The 23,270-nt window shown below is 48.2% G+C and overlaps 1 protein-coding gene across 1 annotated transcript; it reads right to left on the bottom strand.

Moving 5' to 3' along the window:
• Window positions 1–1,132: 1,132 nt before the first annotated feature.
• Window positions 1,133–22,956, bottom strand: LOC147412801 (serine/threonine-protein kinase PAK 3-like). The gene is made up of 6 exons (XM_086480996.1): window positions 22,850–22,956; window positions 8,382–8,499; window positions 7,445–7,544; window positions 6,844–7,040; window positions 2,791–2,928; window positions 1,133–1,222 (listed from the first exon to the last, which is right to left on the bottom strand). The coding sequence occupies exons 1-6, from the start codon at window positions 22,954–22,956 to the stop codon at window positions 1,133–1,135; spliced, it is 750 nt and encodes a 249-aa protein (XP_086337122.1).
• Between the last annotated feature and the right edge of the window lie 314 nt (window positions 22,957–23,270).

Raw genomic sequence — 23,270 nt, 5'->3', positions numbered from 1 at the left:
CTGTGCTGCCGTGGAGGCCAACAACCACATTCTCCCTGACCTCCGTGGCAGTAGCAGCAGTGCCTGTAGCCGATCCCTGAGCCTATGGCTGGGCTGGACAAATGACACACACAACGGGCAGCAGCAAAAGGGCCTGACTTTCCAAACACAACCTGCCACTATTGCCTCATGTTTGCAATGGGGTCACACCAGCCCCAAGTACCCGGGAGCCCTCAGCGCAAGCAGGGACTTCAGGTGACAGGCCCTGGGCTCTTGGAGCTTATGCACCAAAGGGAGGTGGCGACTCCCTCCCCAGGCCAAGCTCACCCATTCAGGGCTGGTCTGCTGCTGCTTGCCTCCACGAGCGCCTTCTTCCCGCCTGGCTCTGCGGATGCTGAGGCTGCTCTGGGCTCTGCGAGGGCTCTGCTGGGGCTCAGCACCAAGCAAGGCTGGGCCCGCTCTCACCTCACCTTTCTCTGGTAGCTTTGCATCAGACGAGCCCTTTCTGAGCACACGGACTGATCTTTCTGCTGTTTCAGCTCAGGGAGACTCTCACCCAGGCAAACAGATTGCAGTTAGTGACACAAACCACACTGTCAAGAACAAAACACTGCATGGTCACAGCTGAAAGCCTGTCTCTCCACAGGAGCTCTTGCCTGCCCCACCCCTCATTCACTGTTGGTTGCAAATGCAGGTTCACTTTCTTCCTCCTCTAGAAGGACCACGACTGGGCACATACCAGCGAGTATGTACTGAAAAGGCAGCGCAGTCGGCAGCTTAGGAATGCAGGAGACCCTTCTCCAATTCCAAACCATACCAGAATATAACAACCGTCAAAGGGACTTTCCGTCTCTAAGAAACAAGTGACAATTTAAAAGTGAATGTACAGCTTATTCACAGGGTGAGAAGGAAGAGACCCTTCCAACTCAGTTTGCTTTACCTTGGAAAGGGATGAGGCAGCAAAGCATTTTCGGTCGTTACCTCTCTGTCTTAAGCCGTCATTCATCTTAAAAATAAAGGAAGGAGCCAAAAAGCAGGAAGAAGGCAAACCATAAATTTTTACTCGAGGAACTGGGTTGGGTTAGGGGTTAAGTTAGAGGTTTGGCTCTCACTCCTGCTCTGAGCTGGCGTGGGAGAAAGCCCCCCTGAAGCGCTAGCAGCTGCTGTTCTCAATCGCTTCCTTTGCTGCAATGATCACAGGCGTCAGGCTGGACAGAGGCTGGGCTTTCTTTAAAAATGGATGCTGCCCAAAGGAAAAAAAAGAAATGAACCATTACTTTCCAAACTCAGTTACTGACGGGCTCAAGCAGTGTTCTGCTGGTTACCAGGACTATGCAGAAATGGGACTGAGGGGAGCACCTGCACCTGCGCCTGCAAGTCCAGTCCCTTGCTATCCCAGGCCAACATGGCCCGTCATTCGATTAATCCATTTATCAAGGTGTCTTCAGCTTGCTGGCAATTTTGCCCTGCCAGTGCTCTGGGAATGCTGCTTGCTGTCCCAGGGCCTTGTTCCTCTCAGGAACCTCAAAATGCTCACTTAGGTTCCTGTTTGCTACAGACACGGGCTCTTTTAGTGGTCAGAAAAGAGGAGGGGCACAAGCCACTCCTCAAGGAACTCCAGTACCTCTAGGAAATGTTTATCCCAGCAATATTTAGGCCCATGTGTTCTTCTGAAGACCACTGAGGTCGAGAGAAGAGCAGGGAGACAAGTGACAGAACGCTGATGCACTCAGCTCTGGGTTGCAGGGACAGCAGTGTCTACCACCCCATGCCCTGCCCCTCCTGCGCTGGCTGGCACCTTCACAGCAGGCACAGCCAAGGGGCACACGGTGCCACTCCCTATCTGCCACAAAACCTAGCACCAAACCTGCAGCAGTTTTCATCTACTCGACTAGGCCAGGCAACAGAAGGAGCTGTGACAAGTCCTTCTCAGCCGTCCCCGTTTCGATGGCAGAAACCTCTACAAGTGGGGCTCAGCAGCAGAAACCTCTACAAGTGGCGCAGGAGGGACAAGCCGGGGCCCCTCTGATGCTCACAGGGAGAACCCGCAGCCCCTTCCTTCCCACCGCCAAACCTCTGTCCGCTTGGCTGGGACTGACTTCACTGCGTTCCTCCCTGCTCATCTCTCGGCATACACCAGTCCCCAACACCATTGCAGGCCTCTGCACCTGCTATCGTTCCACTGCAGTTATTTTGCCCCCCTGTAAAACTGAACTTCCTACCAAAACACAAAAGAGGGCCACGAAAATGACCAGAGGGATGGAACACCTGCCCTGTGAGCACAAGCTGAGCGAGTTGGGGTTGTTCAGCCTGCAGAAGAGAAGGCTCCGGGAAGACCTTCTAGCACCCTTCCACTGCTTAAAGGGGGCCTAGAAGAAAGACAGGGACAGACTTTTTAGCAGGGTCTGTCGCAATAGGAAAAGGGGTAACGGTTTTAAACTAAAGAGGCCAGATTCGGACTAGATATAAGGAAGAAATCTTTTACGCTGAGGGTGCTGAAACACAGGCACAGGCTGCCCAGAGAGGTGGCAGAAGCCCCATCCCTGGAGACATCCAAGTCAGGCTGGATGCGGCTCTGAGCAACCTGATGCAGCTAAAGATGTCCCTGCTCACTGCAGGGGGGCTGGACTAGATGGCCTCTAATGGTCCCTTCCAGCCCAAACCACTGTAGGATTCCACTGGTTTTTCATCTGAAAAGCACCGAGAGTGGAGACTAACACGAGGGGGCTCCATCTGATGCCTTCGAGCTCAGCTGATGAGAAAACCAGGACACAGCGCAGCTGTTTCACCTGCAGCCGCTTTGCGTTTTACCTGCAGAAGGTCCTGGGCAGACCCTCGCCTGCCCACGTCCACCTCCAGGCAGCAGCTCCAAAAGGCCCGATACTCAGCGGACAGTTGCTCGGGGTTCTGCAGCTCTGGTGTCCCGTTGGTCGCTCTCAGATCCATCGCCTAGAGTGACAAGAAACACGAGACTCCACCTGTTTCATTCTTACCCAGAACTGCTCACAGAGAGCCCATTTTTTAAGGTCCAGCCTCCAGTGCCAGTTTCCTCCCTGGCAGAGGGTTAGAGATGATTTTTCTCTACCTACAAAAAACCTCTGATGCAGCCACAGCTACTCCAACATCAACGGGATCTTGCCTTGACAGCTGATTGCAGTGGCTGACCTAGTTAGGAGGAACTCCATCAGCAAAAGCACATTTGGCTTCTCTGTGCATCGACACCAGCTTTCCTGGCTATTTTAAAGAGTCAACTTGGTCCAGCTGTATTATTTCAAAGGATTCGGACATAAAATGCATCCCTGCAGTGCTCACGGCTCCCTAAAGTACAGCTTCCTTAAAAGACAGGTAGTCCAGATTTTTCGCTCTGTTCTAGATAAAAATGGTAACTAGAGGGAAAACAAGTAGATCCATCAGCTTATTCCTTGGATAAACAGAAACATTTGGAACCTCATTTTCAATACAGACATGTTAGCTGCGTGCACAAATATATTATGAAGAAAACACATAACTGGGCAGACAGGAGCCACCCGCAACTCTGTCTTTCAGCAGTCTCCAAATTCCAGATCAGCAAGTCTTCCTGACAGACCTCATGCCGAGGAATTGGAACGTAATTTTGCAAAACATCAGGCAAGCATTATCCAGGGCGGTTCACTTGGAACCAAGGTCTAACACGCTGAGAAGCTGGACAGATGAGTTCATTCTGCTTTTGTAAGATGTTCTTCAGAACGGCAAGACAAATGTTTTGAACTGTTTGAACCTAAACTTGCAGAATATGTCCCAAATATACAGCAATAATAATAGCAATAGGCCCGGGAGTCTTCCATACAAATGTCCGCCATGACAAGAACAGCTCTGCGCTACTGGCATTTAAAGAGACGGTGGCCAAAGGGACTTTGCTCTTATCCTCTTAAAGGTAGAGGAAAATTTCCAGGCTTAAAAAGGCAAATGAACTATCCTAGAGGAAAAACAATAAAAGGAAGTTTCTCTACTTTTCCCACAAGAGAAGTGTCACAAAATCAGCCTTGTCCCATCCATCTGCAGCTGACCTCAGGCACCGGGCACAGCGGTGAGCCGGAGCGCCTGTCCTTACTGCATTTAAATTGTGCTGCCCCAGGGACGTCCCTTCTCCTGCAGTAAAGGAACACAGCACCCACGCCAGCCTTGGGAATTTTATTCCGGCTCCATTCGCCTGGCTGTGAAACAGGAGTGCCGGGACAAATGGAGCTCTTTCAGCTGCTCCTTTCTTCACAGAACACCAATCATGAGAGTCATCTTTAGCTGGGTACTGCACCTTTCCAATAGTTCTACGACCACAGCAAAAGCTCTAGGGGAAGCTCAAGTACCTTCTTGTCACGTCTCTTTTGCTTTCCTGTGATCCAGCTGGCAGAGACAAGCAAGTGCAGTCCAAAGGAAATGAGTGTTTGCAGTAGCTGCAAAGGGGCAAGAAGCTCCTCAATTTCTTTAATGTACCCAGAAACAAGAAGGGATTTGGCATACAGCTGCAGCTGCAGTCTCTGAAAATGATACCCTCAAGTTATCCAGGGCACCCAGATACATGACAGAAGAACACACAGATGACTTAGCAGCCTGAAACTGTAGAAGATCCGCAGCATTTGGAAAACATGCTCTAGTTTTGAAGAAAACTGAGGCACTCTGGTTCACAAATGAAAAAGCAAACAGAAATGCCTAGGATTTGGTTTCTTGGGTATTTTTAAAACTGAAACTGGGGAGGTCCAAGCAGCGTTTCAAAGGACATTTATCGCACCAATATTTGTCCCTCAGGCCCCAGGCATATGCCTGGTGGAAGGAAATCCCAGTGAGAGAAAACAAACACCGTCACAGAAATATCCAGGCCACTCTTGGCTGGAAAATGGTTCATTCCTGTGAGTTCTGCGTCGGCTGGAAAGAACGTGAGCAAAGGGGATGCGTTTGCTCTACACGTGGAAAACAACAATCGTATCTACATTCAGACTGGTGTTAACTCTTTGATCAATGATCCTTTAACGCCCTTAGAGTACATTTAGGTATTTCAACTCCTGTCAGGAACGGAAGCTGCTGTGTGCCTTGCACTGTTAAAACAAGCATTCCCAAAAATGTGAAAGAACATCCTTTGGTTTCCAGGCTTCGCAGAACTCCCTGGATGGGGTCTAAATGTGAATATTAAACCTAACAGCTACTGTGTGCCATCAGCTACAAACCTGGCCTGTAAACACAGGTCTTGCTTATCAGCTCTCCTGTTTGGATGCAGCTGAGAGCTCTCGCTGCACTCTGGGATTCCACACACAACAGCAGAAGGATCCTGTCCCTGCTGGGGATGATTCACTTTCACAAAACCAGCTGGGAACTGGGGAACTTCAGGCGGTCCATCACAAGCTGTTCACTGTTCCCAGCTCAGGGGCAACAGGCTCTGCCCAAGAGCCCAGGAAGTGAACACAGATGGGACCAAGTCCAGGTGCCTGATTTTAACCTCCTGCAGTTTTACTCAGGCACCTGAAGACACCGTGAAGCTCTGAGTGCTCAAGCTGATCTCATCTCCCGCAGCAGACGAGGCATGTAGGGAGAAAAAGAGCATCTCCAATAATCTGGGCAAGGGCAGGAATGGCTGAATGTGAATTTGATCAGAGAGAAAAAATCCAGTTCCCTGCCTCACAGTTGACCTGAGGCTTCTCCAGGAGCCCTAAGCAACCTTTGAGGTTAAGGAAGCTGGGAATTTTCAGCCTCCAAACCAGGGACACAGGCCTACTGCCACCCTGCCAGCTGCGGTGCACTCAGCTTACTCAGCATCAGGCTGAACCCAAACCTCTTTACTTCTTCTCCCCCCTCAGGAGGTGGCACAGTGCACACCGCTCCTCCTGTGTGCGCTGGAACCAACAACCCCGGGCACCTACCAAACCAAAACAAGCCTTCCAAGAAAACTCAGGAATCTTTGTTCAAGCAGAGCGGAGGACTGACACCGGTGTAGTTGTTGTATTCCTTTCCTAAGTAGCCTGCCTGGGGGTATGTCCTGACCCTTCTGCTGTTTCTTCTCTCGGCCTGCAGCACACACTCTGGGTGCCATAGACCAGAGAGAGCACAGCCTTACTGCTATGGGAAAAGCTACACGTCATGCTCGATTTCAATTCCAGCCTCAACACAAACGATCTATCTATACACACGGTCACAATTCATTTCCTCATACATTCCTGCATCCCTATCGGGAATTAACTGTGCAGCACCTAACTTTGTTCCAGCTACCAGTCACGAGGTTTTATCTTGGTATACACGCCTTCACTCTCACACACTCCTTTGGGATAAGAGCTGGTCCTTTCATTTTAAGGAATGAGGATGAAACGGAAAACTTCAAAACATTAAAAATACATGAGTTTCCTCCAAGTTTCTGTGCTAAAACCCATTTTTAGAAAGTCATTTGCTAATGAGTAATTATGGCATTTCTACAAGCAGCGACACTTCCTGAAAGGCTCAGGTAAGCCATCGGCACTGACCCGAGTTTGAAAAGACTTCTCTGCCTGCAGACACAGCCGGAATGCTTTTCAGAAAATTCCCCAACTGGAGAAACTTGCCGCTGAAAAATCGCTGTCACTCAGAGATAGAGCTCAAAGAGATTTCAAAATGCATACAAGGTATTTCAAGCCCAGTTGAAGGCACAGATGGCACATCTCTGACCTGGCTACAAGTCACGTCTCTTTGGAAGTCTTCCCCTTGACTTCACCAAAGCTACAGGAGATGCTGCTGTGCTGCAGTGACAGCTTGAGAAGCGGGCCATGGGGGAACTGGTTCCAGCTAATGTGGCTGGGTTTTTGCCTCACGGGGGACTAACGGGATAGATTTGAAAGACACTGGTATCTGATTTTATGTGCACCTTACCCTGAGAGGATCTTCCTCAAGAGAAGGAGGCTGTCCTTCCGCCATCTCTGTTGCCACGACCCCAAGCGACCAGATGTCCACCTTGGGGCCGTAGGCTTCTTTCGTCACCACGTCTGGTGCCAGCCAGTCGGGAGACCCGACCACTGTGCTCCATCGACTCTGCTCAGGGCTGAGCCGAGCACAGGCGCCAAAAGCAGCTGAGGAGAAAAACAAGTGGTGTTAAAGGCAGCTCGAATTAGGAAAGCGAGCAAAAGAAATCCCCACTCAATGCCCGAGAACACGTTGTGGAATCTATCTGGAAAAGCGGCCGTGCTCTGTTTGCTCAGTGCTGTAGCCACGGAAATATTGTGGAATTGGCCACTTCAAACCCACCCCTCAAGTTCCCTGCAGTGGCTTTTGTTGACTTGAACCGTTAGACTGTAACGCCCTCTCTCTGGAAGGGCCACACACAAACCAAAGCCACTCTTGACACCTTTCTCCTTTCTGTGCCTCTCTGCAGATTGGAACTGTGCTCGGAGCTGGCAGCAGTGCTCAGCGCACTACCACAGGCATCCCTTCTGGGGAATTGGCTGTCAGTCCAAAGCAGCCCCATGCCACAGCCTGGATTTGACAGTCTCGTCCACTGCAAGCAGAATGTTGTCGCTTTTGATGTCCCTGTGAATCCCTTGCTTTGAATGAAGGAAATCCAGGGGTTGCAGGGAGTGAGAGGTAAAAAGGAAACATGAGGGTAAAAATTAATGACCTGATTTCGTCACTCAAGAAGGAAATGCCTCTAAAACAATTAATTTCCAGATGAATTTCGAGCAATGCCTGAATATTGCTCTGTCAAGAGGAATAGCTTGCAGCTTCAACACTATTAAAGTAACAACTTTCCGAAGGAAGGCATATCAGGTTTGGGAAGAGAAATGTCCATTACTATCAGAGACTAGCCCCTGAAAGCACAGGCAGGATGGCTGCTGCCGCAATCAGTGTGCTATCTCCATCCATATGACAAAGTCCTGTTTGCAAGAAATGAGAAAGTCCCTTCCTTCGGTGTGAACTGGATCTCTGTTGGGTGGGTGACTTTATTGTCAGGCTCTACAGCAGATTTGGAAATAGCATATTAGTCATTTTTCAGGAGCAAAGACCATTTTGGGTGGAATGCTATCCTTTTAAGCTGAGGACTCTGACAAATGAGTCTCTCCTTTGCCTTGCTGTCCTTTTAAAATTCTGCCACCAGCGTGTTTGCTTTTACAGGCAAGGAATGCAGTACAGACATGCTCCAGGCACGTGTTTAAAGAGGAAAAGTTGAGAAGAGTAAAATTAAACAAAAAAAAAAAGTAAAAAAAAGTAATGCAATAACAGTGTTTAAGAGTGTAATCACAGAGTACAGAAAGTGCAGTGACACTGGTAGCAGTTCACTTAAGATGCCCTTTCTTCTCCATATCATAAAGCAAGGCAGAAACAAAGCTCTCAAGATGGAATCCCTCATCTTCTTGCCACCTGTTCACCAGTACCATCCTGTCCAAGGGAGAGGAAGCACACGCGGGATCCCTTACCTCCCTACAGACAGCTGCCATCTGCCCTTCCTCCATACAAAACTGGGTAACATCTTCGGTTAAAGCGCCTCCGGCCATGTATTCCATCACCACCCGGAGCTCATCACCGACCAGGTAGCTGAAAAAAGAAAACAAGGGCACTGAGATGAACAGGCACAGCTAAATTACCTCATGGAAAAGACAGCTGGTGGTAGGGGGCCACATAGAAAATATATTTTATAACCGAAGATATATAGAAAATATTAATAGGGAGCTACATAGAAAAAAGCTAAACCTATTAAAACTTGCATCCTAGAACTAACATGCAGGGAAGTAAACTCATAGTCCCCTCTTATACGGTTTGGCCATTGGTCCGGAAGGAACACAAGAAGGGGCACTGGGGGGCGGAGGCATTATACAAATACCTTATCAGACACGTGACAGCTCAAAATTTATACATCACTGTCAGACAAGTGACTCAGCAATGTGACCTTTCCCTCCAGACTAATCCAAAAATTGTCCCAAAACCAGAAATGGGCCAAATTGGGAAAGGGAATTGTCCGGGACAACATTGGCAAAGTGATTTCTCAGAACTTCCTAGAAAAGGGGGGTGTAAATACTTGCTTGTACCAACTGATACCTTTTCAGGCTGGCCAGAAGCCTTCCCATGCAGAACAGCTAAAGCTCGAGAGATGACCAAGGTGTTGCTACAAGAAATCATACCCAGGTTTGGAGACCCAGCGGTGATGTCCTCGGATAGAGGGCCGCACTTCATCTCCAGAGTTGTGCCAAAAATAAGCCACCATCTAGGGACAGATTGACAACTACACACTCCATACCGGCCACAATCTAGTGGCCAGGTGGAGAAAATGAATCACCTGATGAAACAACAGATTGTTACATTAGGACAAGAAACCAATTGGGCCTGGCCACGATCTCTACCCCTAGCAATGCTACGGATACGAACTAGACCCCGAGCTAAAGAAGGCCTAAGCCCATTTGAAATTCTATGTGGGCGACCCTATGGGGTACAAAAGGGAAGCTCTTCACAAATTGGTGAAGAATTGATGACTTCCTGTATGGTGGCATTAGGGAAACAGCTTCGTAAAATTGAAAAATAGGTGTTTGGAACCCGATGCAGGGGTTTGGATGGGCCAGTGCATAACATACAACCTGGAGACTAGGTGTATGTTAAGTCTGTTGCAGAGAAAACTGTGGAGCCACAGTGGGAAGGACCGTACCAAGTGCTTCTTACCTCTTTCACGGCAATCAAGAGCAGGGAACAAAGCGCCTGGATTCACCACTCCTGAGTGAAGAAAGCTCCTAAAACTCCTTGGAAAGTAACACAGGGTGAGGATGAACTGAAACTAAAGCTCCGCCGAGCGAAATGAGTATATTGCACCCAGAAGTGTTTAGTAACTCGGCCTGCCAAGATTTAGTCAGGAAAATTGTTGTATTTACAGTTGTTGTAACCCAAGGGTCGAACAGTAACACCCCAGAATGGCCATGGACCCAAGCTCATGTTGAATATACTGGGGATATGGGACCGCTCTCTGATAGAAAAAGCTTATGCCTTGCCACCGTGGTTATGCATAAAAATGAAGTGTACCCCAAAAATTATTGGAGCACAGACCTTCAGAGAACGATGCCTCAACTGCAGGGAATGCTGGGTCAAAACATAAGCGTAGGATGCCGAGGAATTAACGGAACTTCCTACAAAAGGGCAAACCAGATATCTGTATCCAATATAATAACAAACACAACAAGTAGAAAGCCTTGCAGTCTCTTGGATTGTTGGCATAATTTTACTCTAACACAACCTGTCTTTGTAACCTGGGTCTGGGCACGTGGTGAAATCGGATTACCATTGAAATTGAAGATAGATGCTGTACCTTGTACGACAGCGGGGCCCCGCACAACCTATACAGCTGATACTAGCACTCAAACAGTCTGAACCCAAACTAAACTTGAATCTAAGATTTATGAGATTGGTCCGTATGTCATCAGAAATACAGGTCAGCAACAAGTATTATTTAACCCAGAGTGGTCTCTAAAAAGGGTGGAACTGATGATGCAAATTAATGTTTCAGAAATACAACCATTGTGTTCCCCTTTCTTACGGACTTCCTATGAAGGGTGGACCACTTGGCTACGCAGGAGACTGGATATTTTTCAAAGGCGAATACCGAGGGATGTAGCTGGGGTGTTAGGGACAGGACTTGGGGTTCTACATACCACAGATTCAGAAGTGATAATGAACAAATTAGCTGCCTCTACTGCTGATCTCTCCAAATTACAACAGCCATCACAATCCTCCCTATTAGCTCTAGGAGCTCACCAATGGTTGGTGTCGGAAGTTTTACCCGACTGGGAACGGACAAACATAAGGGATCATAATATCATTATAGATGCAATTGGAGGGCTCCAAAGTAATACCTCATTGGCCCTGAGCTGTAACCAGGCCCAGCTGTAGAAGCAATCAATAACTGCACCTATTGTAAGGGAAGGAGAGGAAGGGGTCTTCCCCACGGAGATACAGAAGACAGTTTGGGATAGTGCCACTGATAGGGAAAGAGAGCTCCAGTCCTGGTGGGAAATGGTAAACTTTACCTATAACCCCACCACACACACAGCCACTGCCCTCGTGTTAACTATCCACAATGCATCAGTGACTGTAATACATCCCATCATAGCCTTGGGAATAAATCACGGTCAAAATTTGCTTTATCCTTTGGAACATAGGACATGGGCCCGAAAGACAGAGAACAAATGGCAAACAGTTGACTTAGAATCCTGCGTTGTACGAGAGCAACAGGGATTTCTCTGCGAAAGCAATACCATGAGGGCACAAGACATTTGCTGGATACCGACCAAAAGGTCTGTCACCTTGAAATTCGCCCGAATGCCAGTCCAAAACCAGTTGTCGTCTATGCAGGAAAAGATTGTGCTTGTTTAAGAACAACATGTTGCTTTGTGTCTGTAGAAGGAGTAGAAATAGACACCAGGAATCACTCGAATTTCTGTATTTGTAATTGTACCACCATCACAGGATGTGACTTTAGCTACTTTGCTCCTGTGGTTTCTCATCAAATCCTGAGATCAAACTATACGTTGATTTCTGAACTAGAACCCACACCTATAGGGATAGACTTAGCAGTGAGAAAAAGATTGTTGAAACACCCAGACTTAATACGGATATTAGAGGAAGCCAAGAATAATGGACAGGAAACTCTAATAACTGTTCATCATGAGGCAAATGAGGCAAGTAGGGTCTTGAAAAGGGTCAAAAAGGACGGAGAACACAAATGGTGGGATACACTGTTCGGGTGGTCACCTTCAGCCACCAGACTTTTTCAACGTCCTAATGCATCCAATAGTAGTGTTGTTGATAGCTACCGCTATTTTATTATTTCTAGTAGGGACCCTATATATGTGGGTTTGGCGTATAGTTAGAAGAATAACTTCAATGTACGAAGCATTATACCAACCAGAATAGCCAAGTAAAAGAATTCACTTAACCCAACAGAAAAGGGGGGAATTGAAATGGGGACATATAGAAAATATATTTTATAAGCGAAGATATATCGAAAATATTAATAGGGAGCTACATAGAAAAAAGCTAAACCTATTAAAACTTGCTTCCCAGAACTAACATGCATGCAAGTAGGCAATTAGTCACTAACCCCTGCAAACCGCTCGAGAAAGAAGCTGATAAAGGAAACAGAAAAGACAGAAACAAGGACCTAATTCATGGCTCAAAGGCGTCAAAGGCAGGAGGAGAGAAGAGCTAAGGAGGGCTAGCTAACACCCATCTCTAACCAAGAACAAAAAGGAGATAGCCAGGTGTGCACCCAGGGACAGACCAGGCTGAAACCAGTCTGGTACTGCAAGCTCAGCCAAATTAGAGATTCCAGGGGAGAGGGGAGGAGTGCAGAGTGAGGAAGACCTACGGCCTTCATCCCTGAAGACCCCTGCCCAGGACCACCAGGAGGAACTGCGCAAGCGCCCTGAGGAAAAGCCCGAGGCGGAGCTTATGGAAATGACAAGTGACAGGAAGGAATGGCCTTTTTGGGGACAGGTCATGAATATGGCTAGGCGTTTCAAAATAGGTGAGGTTTTAACTGGAGAAATACTGGAGAAGCGGCCCCAGTGGGGATGGGCGTTTGTGGTGGAGCGATCCCCCGTGCATCTGCGCGCAATAAACATACCTACTGTGTAACCTTTCGGGTTGTAAAGTCTTTTCCCTACGCTAGTTTTGGCCAGCCAGCCAGAATGCTCTCTGCTCGGCTACGGGATCGCCTGAGGAGCGGACGCCCCTGGGCGCGCCCTGAGCACTTTCCTCGGAGGAGCCTCCGCTGCCAGCCGCTCACCGCGGGAGCAGACAACAACCTCCTGAAGCCGCGGATCAAACGGTATGTTTTGGGAGAGGGGCCTGTAAGTCGTACGCGTGTCCGGGGCAGCTGGTAAATCGAGCAGAGACATCTGGCGTGCAGCATAGTCCCCGTATGGGAGGAGGGTACCCTGCATGGTAACAGGGGGATTTGCTGACAGACAGGGCGGCCGCTAGCGATCTTGGCAGTAGATCGAGCAAATCCAAGGTTGCCGCTGCATCCCAACATCGGGAGTCAGGACGGACCTGCTAATGACTGGTACATAAGAAGCAGGAGAAGGATAAGCGGGCCTCTCACGATCGTGTCATCTTTCCAATATTTGCAGCTACTTAGAAGGGTGTTCACTGGGAAGGCTAAATAACTAAACTTAAACCCCACAATCTTGCCAGGGGATATTGGTTATGACTCTTGTCCAGGGAAGTTGGTTTGCCCGTGCCCTGGATGAGTAGGTGGACTCCGTTACCTGGCAACAAAAGGGGAGGTAATGGTATGATTTGCCCGGGGATCAACATGAGTTGTTTGTGAATGGCTTTATATGTTAGTTGAAGCTTCCTGCGATTATAATTCCTGTCGTTACTATCAAAACTGTCCAGACATTCTGAGTGTATGAGTGAGTGAGACGTACGAAGTGAGTGAGGAGCTCTATCCGCGGTTCCGAGCTGGGGTGACTGAGGCGGCCGGAGAAGAGCGAAGCGAGTGTAATAACTTGAAGTATGAATAAGGAGTGCCGTGCCCATCCTTGATACGTCTGTGTAATACGTGGATATTGATAAGTAGTAATGTTGGTCCGTGGAAAGTAGAGTTGTGCGGAGAAGGAAGGAAAAGATAAGCGAAGTGTTCATGTTTGAAAAAGGAAAGATGGGGGGATGAAAGAGTAAACCTTATGAAAAAACCCTTTAGGATGTGTTCTGACACATTGGAAAGATAGAACAGGACAAGGGGGCACAGAAAAGAAGAAAGAGTTAATTAAGTATTGCAATCAATGGTGGCCGCTTTATAAGCTGGAAGATGGGGCAAAATGGCCTAAGGAAAGTGGCACGTTAGACTATAAGACGCTCTTACAGTTAATGTTGTTTCTGAGGAGAGAAGAGAAATGGGATGAAGTAACATATGCTGATCTGTTCTTTGTTGTCCAGGACAATCCTGAGTGGCAAAGGGACTGTGGATTAGTACCCCCACAAGACCCCAAGGTCCTTGCATTAGAAAAAGAAAACAAAAACAAGAACAAAAATAAACTAAAAAGATGCTGTTCGGCTTGTAGCATTGGCCAAAGGTGTACAGAGAAAAGTCAAACTAACCCTGGATCAGAACAATATCTAAGTGATCTATTTAGGCCCCCTCAGCAGCCACAAGGGCGAGATGAGGACTTAGAAAGGGTCCGTACCCCTCCACATCCTCCCTCCTCCCCACCAGATAGCCCGATATCTTCCCGAACCCGGGGAAGGCAGATTACAAAAACAGTTCTCCAAGCTCCTCTCCGGGACGCAGTTGGACCGGATAGAGAAACAGTAAGAGTCAAAATACCATTCTCTTGTAACGATCTGAAGGAATGGAAAGATGCTGCCCAAAAATATCGCAGTGACCCAGTAGGCGTTACTCAAAATCTCCAGTTTATAATAAAACAGGACAGGCCCGATTAGAATGACATGCAACTGTTATTGGACTGCTTAACCGAAACAGAAACACAGTTGTTTATAAAAACTGCCGGGGATTTGGCAAACGAATATTATGAGATAAAAAGGGGTGATGTTAAAGAATTCTTTCCCCTGCAGGACCCAAACTGGGACCCTAATCGATCAGCTGCTGTGGAGAGATTACGAGCATACCAAGAGTGGGTAGTGAAAGGAATGGAGAAGGCAATTCCAAAATCTGTAAATCGGGCAGTGCTATATGCAGTGAAACAAGGTCCCTCTGAGACCCCTTCCAAATTTCTGGTTAGACTAAGGGGTGCGATGCGTCGTCATACACCCCTGGACCCCGGGTCAGCAGTGGGAATACAACATCTGGTATCCCTATTTCTAGGACAATCTCAGAATGATATCAGACGTAAATGACAAAAATTACGTCCACCAGATAGTCGAAACTTGGAAGTGTTATTGGAAGAGGCTTGGAGGGTGTTTAGCAACAGAGAGGACAATTATAAGCAGAGTCTAGGCAAATTGGTGGCAGTAGTTAGAGAAGAGAAAGAATGGAAACCTAAATGCAGGATGAGACGTGGACTGGCGCCCCTGAGCAGGGATCAATGTGCTATATGTAAAAAGACTGGTCTCTGGAAAAGGGAATGTCCGGAGAGGCAGCGTCAGGGGAACACTAGGAGGCGCGATAACCCAAGAAAAACGATCGCACATGTGATGGACTGATTAGAGGATCCATTGATTACAATGAAATTAGGAGAAAAACAACAACAACAAAAAGGAGTTTCTAGTTGAATACGGGGGCAACATACTCAGTTTTGAATCAAGCTTTAATGCCTTTAGGAAATGACTATGTCATGGTAAAGGGAGCAACTGGCCAGAGTGAAAAAGCTTATTTTTTTGAACCATTAAAATATAAACTGGTCAAGCAGGTAGGCATCCATAAATTTTTGTCTATGCCAAATTCACCGAATTCCCTGTTGGGAAGGAACCTATTGGAACAGCTGGAGGCCATGATAAAATTCAAAAAGGGTGTGATTACTCTGGAGGTAAATGATGATCAAGATGTACAAATAATGAGCTTGTCTTTGGTGAATATTCCCATAGAAGGACAAATCGACGAGGAGATCATTAATCAGGTCTACCCGGGGGTTTGGGTGACTGATGCCCCAGGACGTGCCAAAAATGCCCAACCAATAATAATAAATTTGAAGGATGGACAGAGAGCAGTAAGAATCAAACAATACCCACTAAAGAAAGAAGACAGGGAAGGGATTCGCCCAAAAATACAGTGGTTCCTGGAATTAGGCTTATTGAGGGAATGTGACTTGGAGTTCAATACCCCCATTCTCCCGGTCTGAAAACCAGAAGGGGCGTATCAAATAGTCCAAGAACTGAGGGCCATTAACAAAATAACAGAGCATCTATACCCCGTGATTGCCAATCCACATACCTTGCTAATCACCTTAACTCCTGATTTAGTTTGGTTTACAGTTTTAGAAGTAAAAGATGCCTTCTTTTGCCTCCCTCTCCATGAAGCCAGTCAGAAAGGTTTTGTATTCAATCGGGAAAACCCCAAGAGCGGTCGGAAGACCCAGCTCACGTGGATGGTGTTGCCACAAGGTTTCAAGAACAGCCCTACCATCTTTGGGAACCAACTAGCGAAAGATTTGAATTATGGGAACCACCATCGGAAGAAGGAAAAATGTTACAATACGTGGATGACAGCCTCATTGCAACTAAAACCAGAGAAGCCTGTGTCACCTGGACTGTAAGTTTATTAACTTTTCTTGGGCTTCAGGGGTACTGAGTGTCCCGAAACAAGGCACAAGTGACTTTGCAGCAGGTTACATACTTAGGGTATGAGAACAGTGCAGGGCAACAGTCCTTGGGGCAAGCCCGGAAAGAAGCCATATGACAGACCCCTCGGCCACAGACTGTAAAAGAACTGCGGACCTTCCTGGGAATGATGGCGTTGTGCCGGCTCTGGATACATGACTATGGCCTGCTGGCCAAAGCACTGTATTCCCTGATAAAATCCAGTCAAAGTCACCTCCAATGGGATGCTGAGTCAGATCGGACATTCCATCAGCTGAAGGCCGCCCTGATGTCAGCACCTGCACTGGGACTCCCTGATGTGAGTAGACCATTTCTCCTGTTTTCCCATGAAAAGCAGGGAATAGCGTTAGGAGTACTGGCACAAGACCTGGGACCATGCAGACGAGCTGTGGCGTACTTCTCCAAACAATTGGACGCTGCTGCCAAAGGGTGGCCTGGCTGCCTAAGGGCGGTAGCAGCAGTCATCTTGAATGTTCAGGAACCTCAGAAGTCTACCCTGGGTCAGAAAATGACTGGTTTCCTATCTCACACAGTGTCTACAGCCCTTGAAGTAAAAGGGGGACATTGGCTCTCCCCACAGAGATTCCTGAAATATCAAGCTCTCATGGTCGAGCAGGACGATGTTGAGATTGTGACCACTAATATTGTCAACCCAGCTTCATTTCTTAGTGGGAAGACTGGAGAACCAGTGGACCACGACTGCCTCGAGATGATTGAGGCCACGTAATCTAGCCGCATGGACCTAAAAGATACCCCCATGGATGGGGTAGAGCACTGGTTCATAGATGGGAGCAGCTATATCCTGGGCGGAAAACGACATTCTGGGTACGCCATCACCACTGCTGAAAAGGTAATAGAATCTGGACCACTACCGGCTGACACTTCAGCACAAAAGGCCGAGATCATAGCCCTCACTTGAGCCCTGGAGAGGGCCGAAGGAAAGGCTGTGAATATTTGGACTGATTCTAAATACGCCTTTGGAGTGGTACATGCCCACGGAGCAATTTTGAAGGGGCAAGGACTGGTGAACTCCCAAGGAAAGACTATCAAGCACGCAAAGGAAATTTTAAGACTTTTGAATGCAGTCCAACTTCCTGAAAAAGTGGCAATTATGCACATTAGGGCACACCAGAAAGTGAGCACTGAATTGGAAAGAGTAAACGAACTGGCAGACAGAGAGACAAAACAGGCAGCTAAAGAAACAGTAAAGGTAGAGGGAGCACTAGTCCCAGACGGACAGATAACCCTAGAAGGTAAGCCAGAATACACTAAGGAGGATCGAAAGTTAATCACAGCTTTGGAAGGAACGTACAATGAGGACGGGTGGGCTGTAACATCACATGGGAAACTCATAGTCCCCTCTTATACGGTTTGGCCATTGGTCCGGAAGGAACACAAGAAGGGGCACTGGGGGGCGGAGGCATTATACAAATACCTTATCAGACACGTGACAGCTCAAAATTTATACATCACTGTCAGACAAGTGACTCAGCAATGTGACCTTTCCCTCCAGACTAATCCAAAAATTGTCCCAAAACCAGAAATGGGCCAAATTGGGAAAGGGAATTGTCCGGGACAACATTGGCAAAGTGATTTCTCAGAACTTCCTAGAAAAGGGGGGTATAAATACTTGCTTGTACCAACTGATACCTTTTCAGGCTGGCCAGAAGCCTTCCCATGCAGAACAGCTAAAGCTCGAGAGATGACCAAGGTGTTGCTACAAGAAATCATACCCAGGTTTGGAGACCCAGCGGTGATGTCCTCGGATACAGGGCCGCACTTCATCTCCAGAGTTGTGCCAAAAATAAGCCACCATCTAGGGACAGATTGACAACTACACACTCCATACCGGCCACAATCTAGTGGCCAGGTGGAGAAAATGAATCACCTGATGAAACAACAGATTGTTACATTAGGACAAGAAACCAATTGGGCCTGGCCACGATCTCTACCCCTAGCAATGCTACGGATACGAACTAGACCCCGAGCTAAAGAAGGCCTAAGCCCATTTGAAATTCTATGTGGGCGACCCTATGGGGTACAAAAGGGAAGCTCTTCACAAATTGGTGAAGAATTGATGACTTCCTGTATGGTGGCATTAGGGAAACAGCTTCGTAAAATTGAAAAATAGGTGTTTGGAACCCGATGCAGGGGTTTGGATGGGCCAGTGCATAACATACAACCTGGAGACTAGGTGTATGTTAAGTCTGTTGCAGAGAAAACTGTGGAGCCACAGTGGGAAGGACCGTACCAAGTGCTTCTTACCTCTTTCACGGCAATCAAGAGCAGGGAACAAAGCGCCTGGATTCACCACTCCTGAGTGAAGAAAGCTCCTAAAACTCCTTGGAAAGTAACACAGGGTGAGGATGAACTGAAACTAAAGCTCCGCCGAGCGAAATGAGTATATTGCACCCAGAAGTGTTTAGTAACTCGGCCTGCCAAGATTTAGTCAGGAAAATTGTTGTATTTACAGTTGTTGTAACCCAAGGGTCGAATAGTAACACCCCAGAATGGCCATGGACCCAAGCTCATGTTGAATATACTGGGGATATGGGACCGCTCTCTGATAGAAAAAGCTTATGCCTTGCCACCGTGGTTATGCATAAAAATGAAGTGTACCCCAAAAATTATTGGAGCACAGACCTTCAGAGAACGATGCCTCAACTGCAGGGAATGCTGGGTCAAAACATAAGCGTAGGATGCCGAGGAATTAACGGAACTTCCTACAAAAGGGCAAACCAGATATCTGTATCCAATATAATAACAAACACAACAAGTAGAAAGCCTTGCAGTCTCTTGGATTGTTGGCATAATTTTACTCTAACACAACCTGTCTTTGTAACCTGGGTCTGGGCACGTGGTGAAATCGGATTACCATTGAAATTGAAGATAGATGCTGTACCTTGTACGACAGTGGGGCCCCGCACAACCTATACAGCTGATACTAGCACTCAAACAGTCTGAACCCAAACTAAACTTGAATCTAAGATTTATGAGATTGGTCCGTATGTCATCAGAAATACAGGTCAGCAACAAGTATTATTTAACCCAGAGTGGTCTCTAAAAAGGGTGGAACTGATGATGCAAATTAATGTTTCAGAAATACAACCATTGTGTTCCCCTTTCTTACGGACTTCCTATGAAGGGTGGACCACTTGGCTACGCAGGAGACTGGATATTTTTCAAAGGCGAATACCGAGGGATGTAGCTGGGGTGTTAGGGACAGGACTTGGGGTTCTACATACCACAGATTCAGAAGTGATAATGAACAAATTAGCTGCCTCTACTGCTGATCTCTCCAAATTACAACAGCCATCACAATCCTCCCTATTAGCTCTAGGAGCTCACCAATGGTTGGTGTCGGAAGTTTTACCCGACTGGGAACGGACAAACATAAGGGATCATAATATCATTATAGATGCAATTGGAGGGCTCCAAAGTAATACCTCATTGGCCCTGAGCTGTAACCAGGCCCAGCTGTAGAAGCAATCAATAACTGCACCTATTGTAAGGGAAGGAGAGGAAGGGGTCTTCCCCACGGAGATACAGAAGACAGTTTGGGATAGTGCCACTGATAGGGAAAGAGAGCTCCAGTCCTGGTGGGAAATGGTAAACTTTACCTATAACCCCACCACACACACAGCCACTGCCCTCGTGTTAACTATCCACAATGCATCAGTGACTGTAATACATCCCATCATAGCCTTGGGAATAAATCACGGTCAAAATTTGCTTTATCCTTTGGAACATAGGACATGGGCCCGAAAGACAGAGAACAAATGGCAAACAGTTGACTTAGAATCCTGCGTTGTACGAGAGCAACAGGGATTTCTCTGCGAAAGCAATACCATGAGGGCACAAGACATTTGCTGGATACCGACCAAAAGGTCTGTCACCTTGAAATTCGCCCGAATGCCAGTCCAAAACCAGTTGTCGTCTATGCAGGAAAAGATTGTGCTTGTTTAAGAACAACATGTTGCTTTGTGTCTGTAGAAGGAGTAGAAATAGACACCAGGAATCACTCGAATTTCTGTATTTGTAATTGTACCACCATCACAGGATGTGACTTTAGCTACTTTGCTCCTGTGGTTTCTCATCAAATCCTGAGATCAAACTATACGTTGATTTCTGAACTAGAACCCACACCTATAGGGATAGACTTAGCAGTGAGAAAAAGATTGTTGAAACACCCAGACTTAATACGGATATTAGAGGAAGCCAAGAATAATGGACAGGAAACTCTAATAACTGTTCATCATGAGGCAAATGAGGCAAGTAGGGTCTTGAAAAGGGTCAAAAAGGACGGAGAACACAAATGGTGGGATACACTGTTCGGGTGGTCACCTTCAGCCACCAGACTTTTTCAACGTCCTAATGCATCCAATAGTAGTGTTGTTGATAGCTACCGCTATTTTATTATTTCTAGTAGGGACCCTATATATGTGGGTTTGGCGTATAGTTAGAAGAATAACTTCAATGTACGAAGCATTATACCAACCAGAATAGCCAAGTAAAAGAATTCACTTAACCCAACAGAAAAGGGGGGAATTGAAATGGGGACATATAGAAAATATATTTTATAAGCGAAGATATATCGAAAATATTAATAGGGAGCTACATAGAAAAAAGCTAAACCTATTAAAACTTGCTTCCCAGAACTAACATGCATGCAAGTAGGCAATTAGTCACTAACCCCTGCAAACCGCTCGAGAAAGAAGCTGATAAAGGAAACAGAAAAGACAGAAACAAGGACCTAATTCATGGCTCAAAGGCGTCAAAGGCAGGAGGAGAGAAGAGCTAAGGAGGGCTAGCTAACACCCATCTCTAACCAAGAACAAAAAGGAGATAGCCAGGTGTGCACCCAGGGACAGACCAGGCTGAAACCAGTCTGGTACTGCAAGCTCAGCCAAATTAGAGATTCCAGGGGAGAGGGGAGGAGTGCAGAGTGAGGAAGACCTACGGCCTTCATCCCTGAAGACCCCTGCCCAGGACCACCAGGAGGAACTGCGCAAGCGCCCTGAGGAAAAGCCCGAGGCGGAGCTTATGGAAATGACAAGTGACAGGAAGGAATGGCCTTTTTGGGGACAGGTCATGACTATGTCTAGGCGTTTCAAAATAGGTGAGGTTTTAACTGGAGAAATACTGGAGAAGCGGCCCCAGTGGGGATGGACGTTTGTGGTGGAGCGATCCCCCGTGCATCTGCGCGCAATAAACATACCTACTGTGTAACCTTTCGGGTTGTAAAGTCTTTTCCGCACGTTAGGGTGTCACAGGCCTGGGGGACACAGGATCACCCGGGGGAGGGGTAGGGTGGTGGTGTGTATGACAGGGCCTGGGGACACAGGATCACCCTGGGGTGGGGGTGGGGGGCAGCAAGTGGCAGGGCGAGCATGAGGGGCACAACAACCGAGGTGGGGGTGCCCCCCCACCACACACCACTGTCCCAGTTGTGGGACCCCACGGTCACCCCACCATCTCCACCCCTCCTCCTGCACCACACACAGCCCTGAGGGGCTTGGTCCAGCTGTGATCCCAGCACCAGAGGGCAGCCATCACCCCTTTAAACAGCTCTCCCGTTCCCCCAAGCGCCTCAACCCCACCCCCAAAGCAGGGGGGGACCCCCCGACGCCCCTCAGATTCGCAGCGCAGTCACAGACCAGAGCCAAAGCTTTCCCTCCTCACTGAGTTATTAACCAGAAATGTTAAAAAAAACAATAAAAACAGACAAGACATGGGGGCACAGGGGCACTTCCCCCCCCCCCCCAGCATGTGGTGCTTTGGCAGCAGCCACTCTGGGGTGGGGGTGAAGCCCCGCCTGCCCCCCCAAAGGTACCCAACGGGGTGGCAAAACACCACCACAACAAGGAACTCCTCAAATAGTCAGTGACCGGTAAAAGGGGCACATCCCAGCCCCACCCCCTGCAGCCCCCCTGGCTGCAAAGGAGGTTTAAGTGCTTTTCAGTAACAGTTCTGCCCATTAAGTTCTGCTGAGGGGGGATCGCAGCCCTCGGAGAGGGGGAGTCCCCACCTTCCCTGGGGACACCCAGCCTCCCAGAGAGGGTCTGCCCAGCTCCATGGCACCCCCCAGGGCTCGGGGGGGTGGTGGTGGGGGATGTGCTGCAGCCCCGTGGCTTTCCCAAAGCTGGCACAGCCACCCCCCACCCAGCCCAGGGTGCAAGGGGAAGGGGGGCACTGGCTTGGGGGGCTGCCCCACAGCCCCCGAGCCCCATCCCTGATGCTGGGGAGGGGAGGTAGCCTGACCCCCACTCCCAGAGGAAGGTTCAACCTGGCAGGGATTGAGCCCCCCTAGGCAATCCCCGCCCACATGCTACAGCCCCCAGCCACCATTTGGTGTAAAACCTAAAGCCTGTTTAGTGGAAAAAAGGGGTAAAAACCCACAACCATGGCCCCCCTCCCCCCCTCCCCCCACCCCGCAGCTGCTGAGGGAGGTGATGCTGGGCAGGGCACCCAGCACAGAGCTCTGTGTGTGTGTGTGTGTGTCTGTGTGTGGGGGCCACCAGGTTTTGGGCTGGGCGACGGTGAGCGCTAGCTGCCCCGGGGGGGGGGAGGGCAGGGGGCTGCGGGGGTCCCTCAGAAGTTCTTGAGGCGGCTGTAGAGCTCCCGCTTGCTGCGCTCGCCCGCCCCGCTGTGCCTCTTCCGGCGGAACTTGCGCAGGTCCTCCTTGAAGTCCTCGTGGTGCATGGGCCGGTAGTCCTGGGGCTCACAGTGCATCTGGGCACCCACCGCAGTGAGCCAGACCCTAAGGCTAAAGCTATTAATGAGGCCATTATTCAAAGCGAGTATCTTTCCCCTTGTCTTGGTTTGAAAAGACAGGTGTCTGCGGAGGAAGGCAGGAGCCTCCCTTGAAATGGAAAGTGCAACCCCCTTCCCTCCAAATTATTATAATTTTGAAATTAACGGGCCTTCAGGCAAAGATATGGGGAATAGGAATAACAGTTCTTTACTAATATATATATATATATATAACACAAGGCAGGGAAAAAACAAACAACCCACTGGTTTACACTGACAGAGTCAGGAATATA

This window comes from Leptosomus discolor, unplaced genomic scaffold, assembly GCF_034619465.1.
Source record: "Leptosomus discolor isolate bLepDis1 unplaced genomic scaffold, bLepDis1.hap2 HAP2_SCAFFOLD_27, whole genome shotgun sequence".
NCBI lineage: Eukaryota > Metazoa > Chordata > Aves > Leptosomiformes > Leptosomidae > Leptosomus > Leptosomus discolor.
Note: the sequence above shows the minus strand (reverse complement) of the source record. Positions and strands in the feature narration are given on the sequence as shown.

Bases quoted from the DNA above. Each gene is read 5' to 3' on its own strand.
- LOC147412801 (XM_086480996.1), bottom strand. From the start codon at position 22,956: ATGCACTGTGAGCCCCAGGACTACCGGCCCATGCACCACGAGGACTTC. The intron at 2,929-6,843 runs GTAAGGTGCACA...TTGTCACTCTAG, and splicing joins TTGAGGAAGATCCTCTCAGG to GCGATGGATCTGAGAGCGAC. The intron at 1,223-2,790 runs GTAAAACGCAAA...TCCTTTGGGCAG, and splicing joins CTGCCCAGGACCTTCTGCAG to CATCCATTTTTAAAGAAAGC.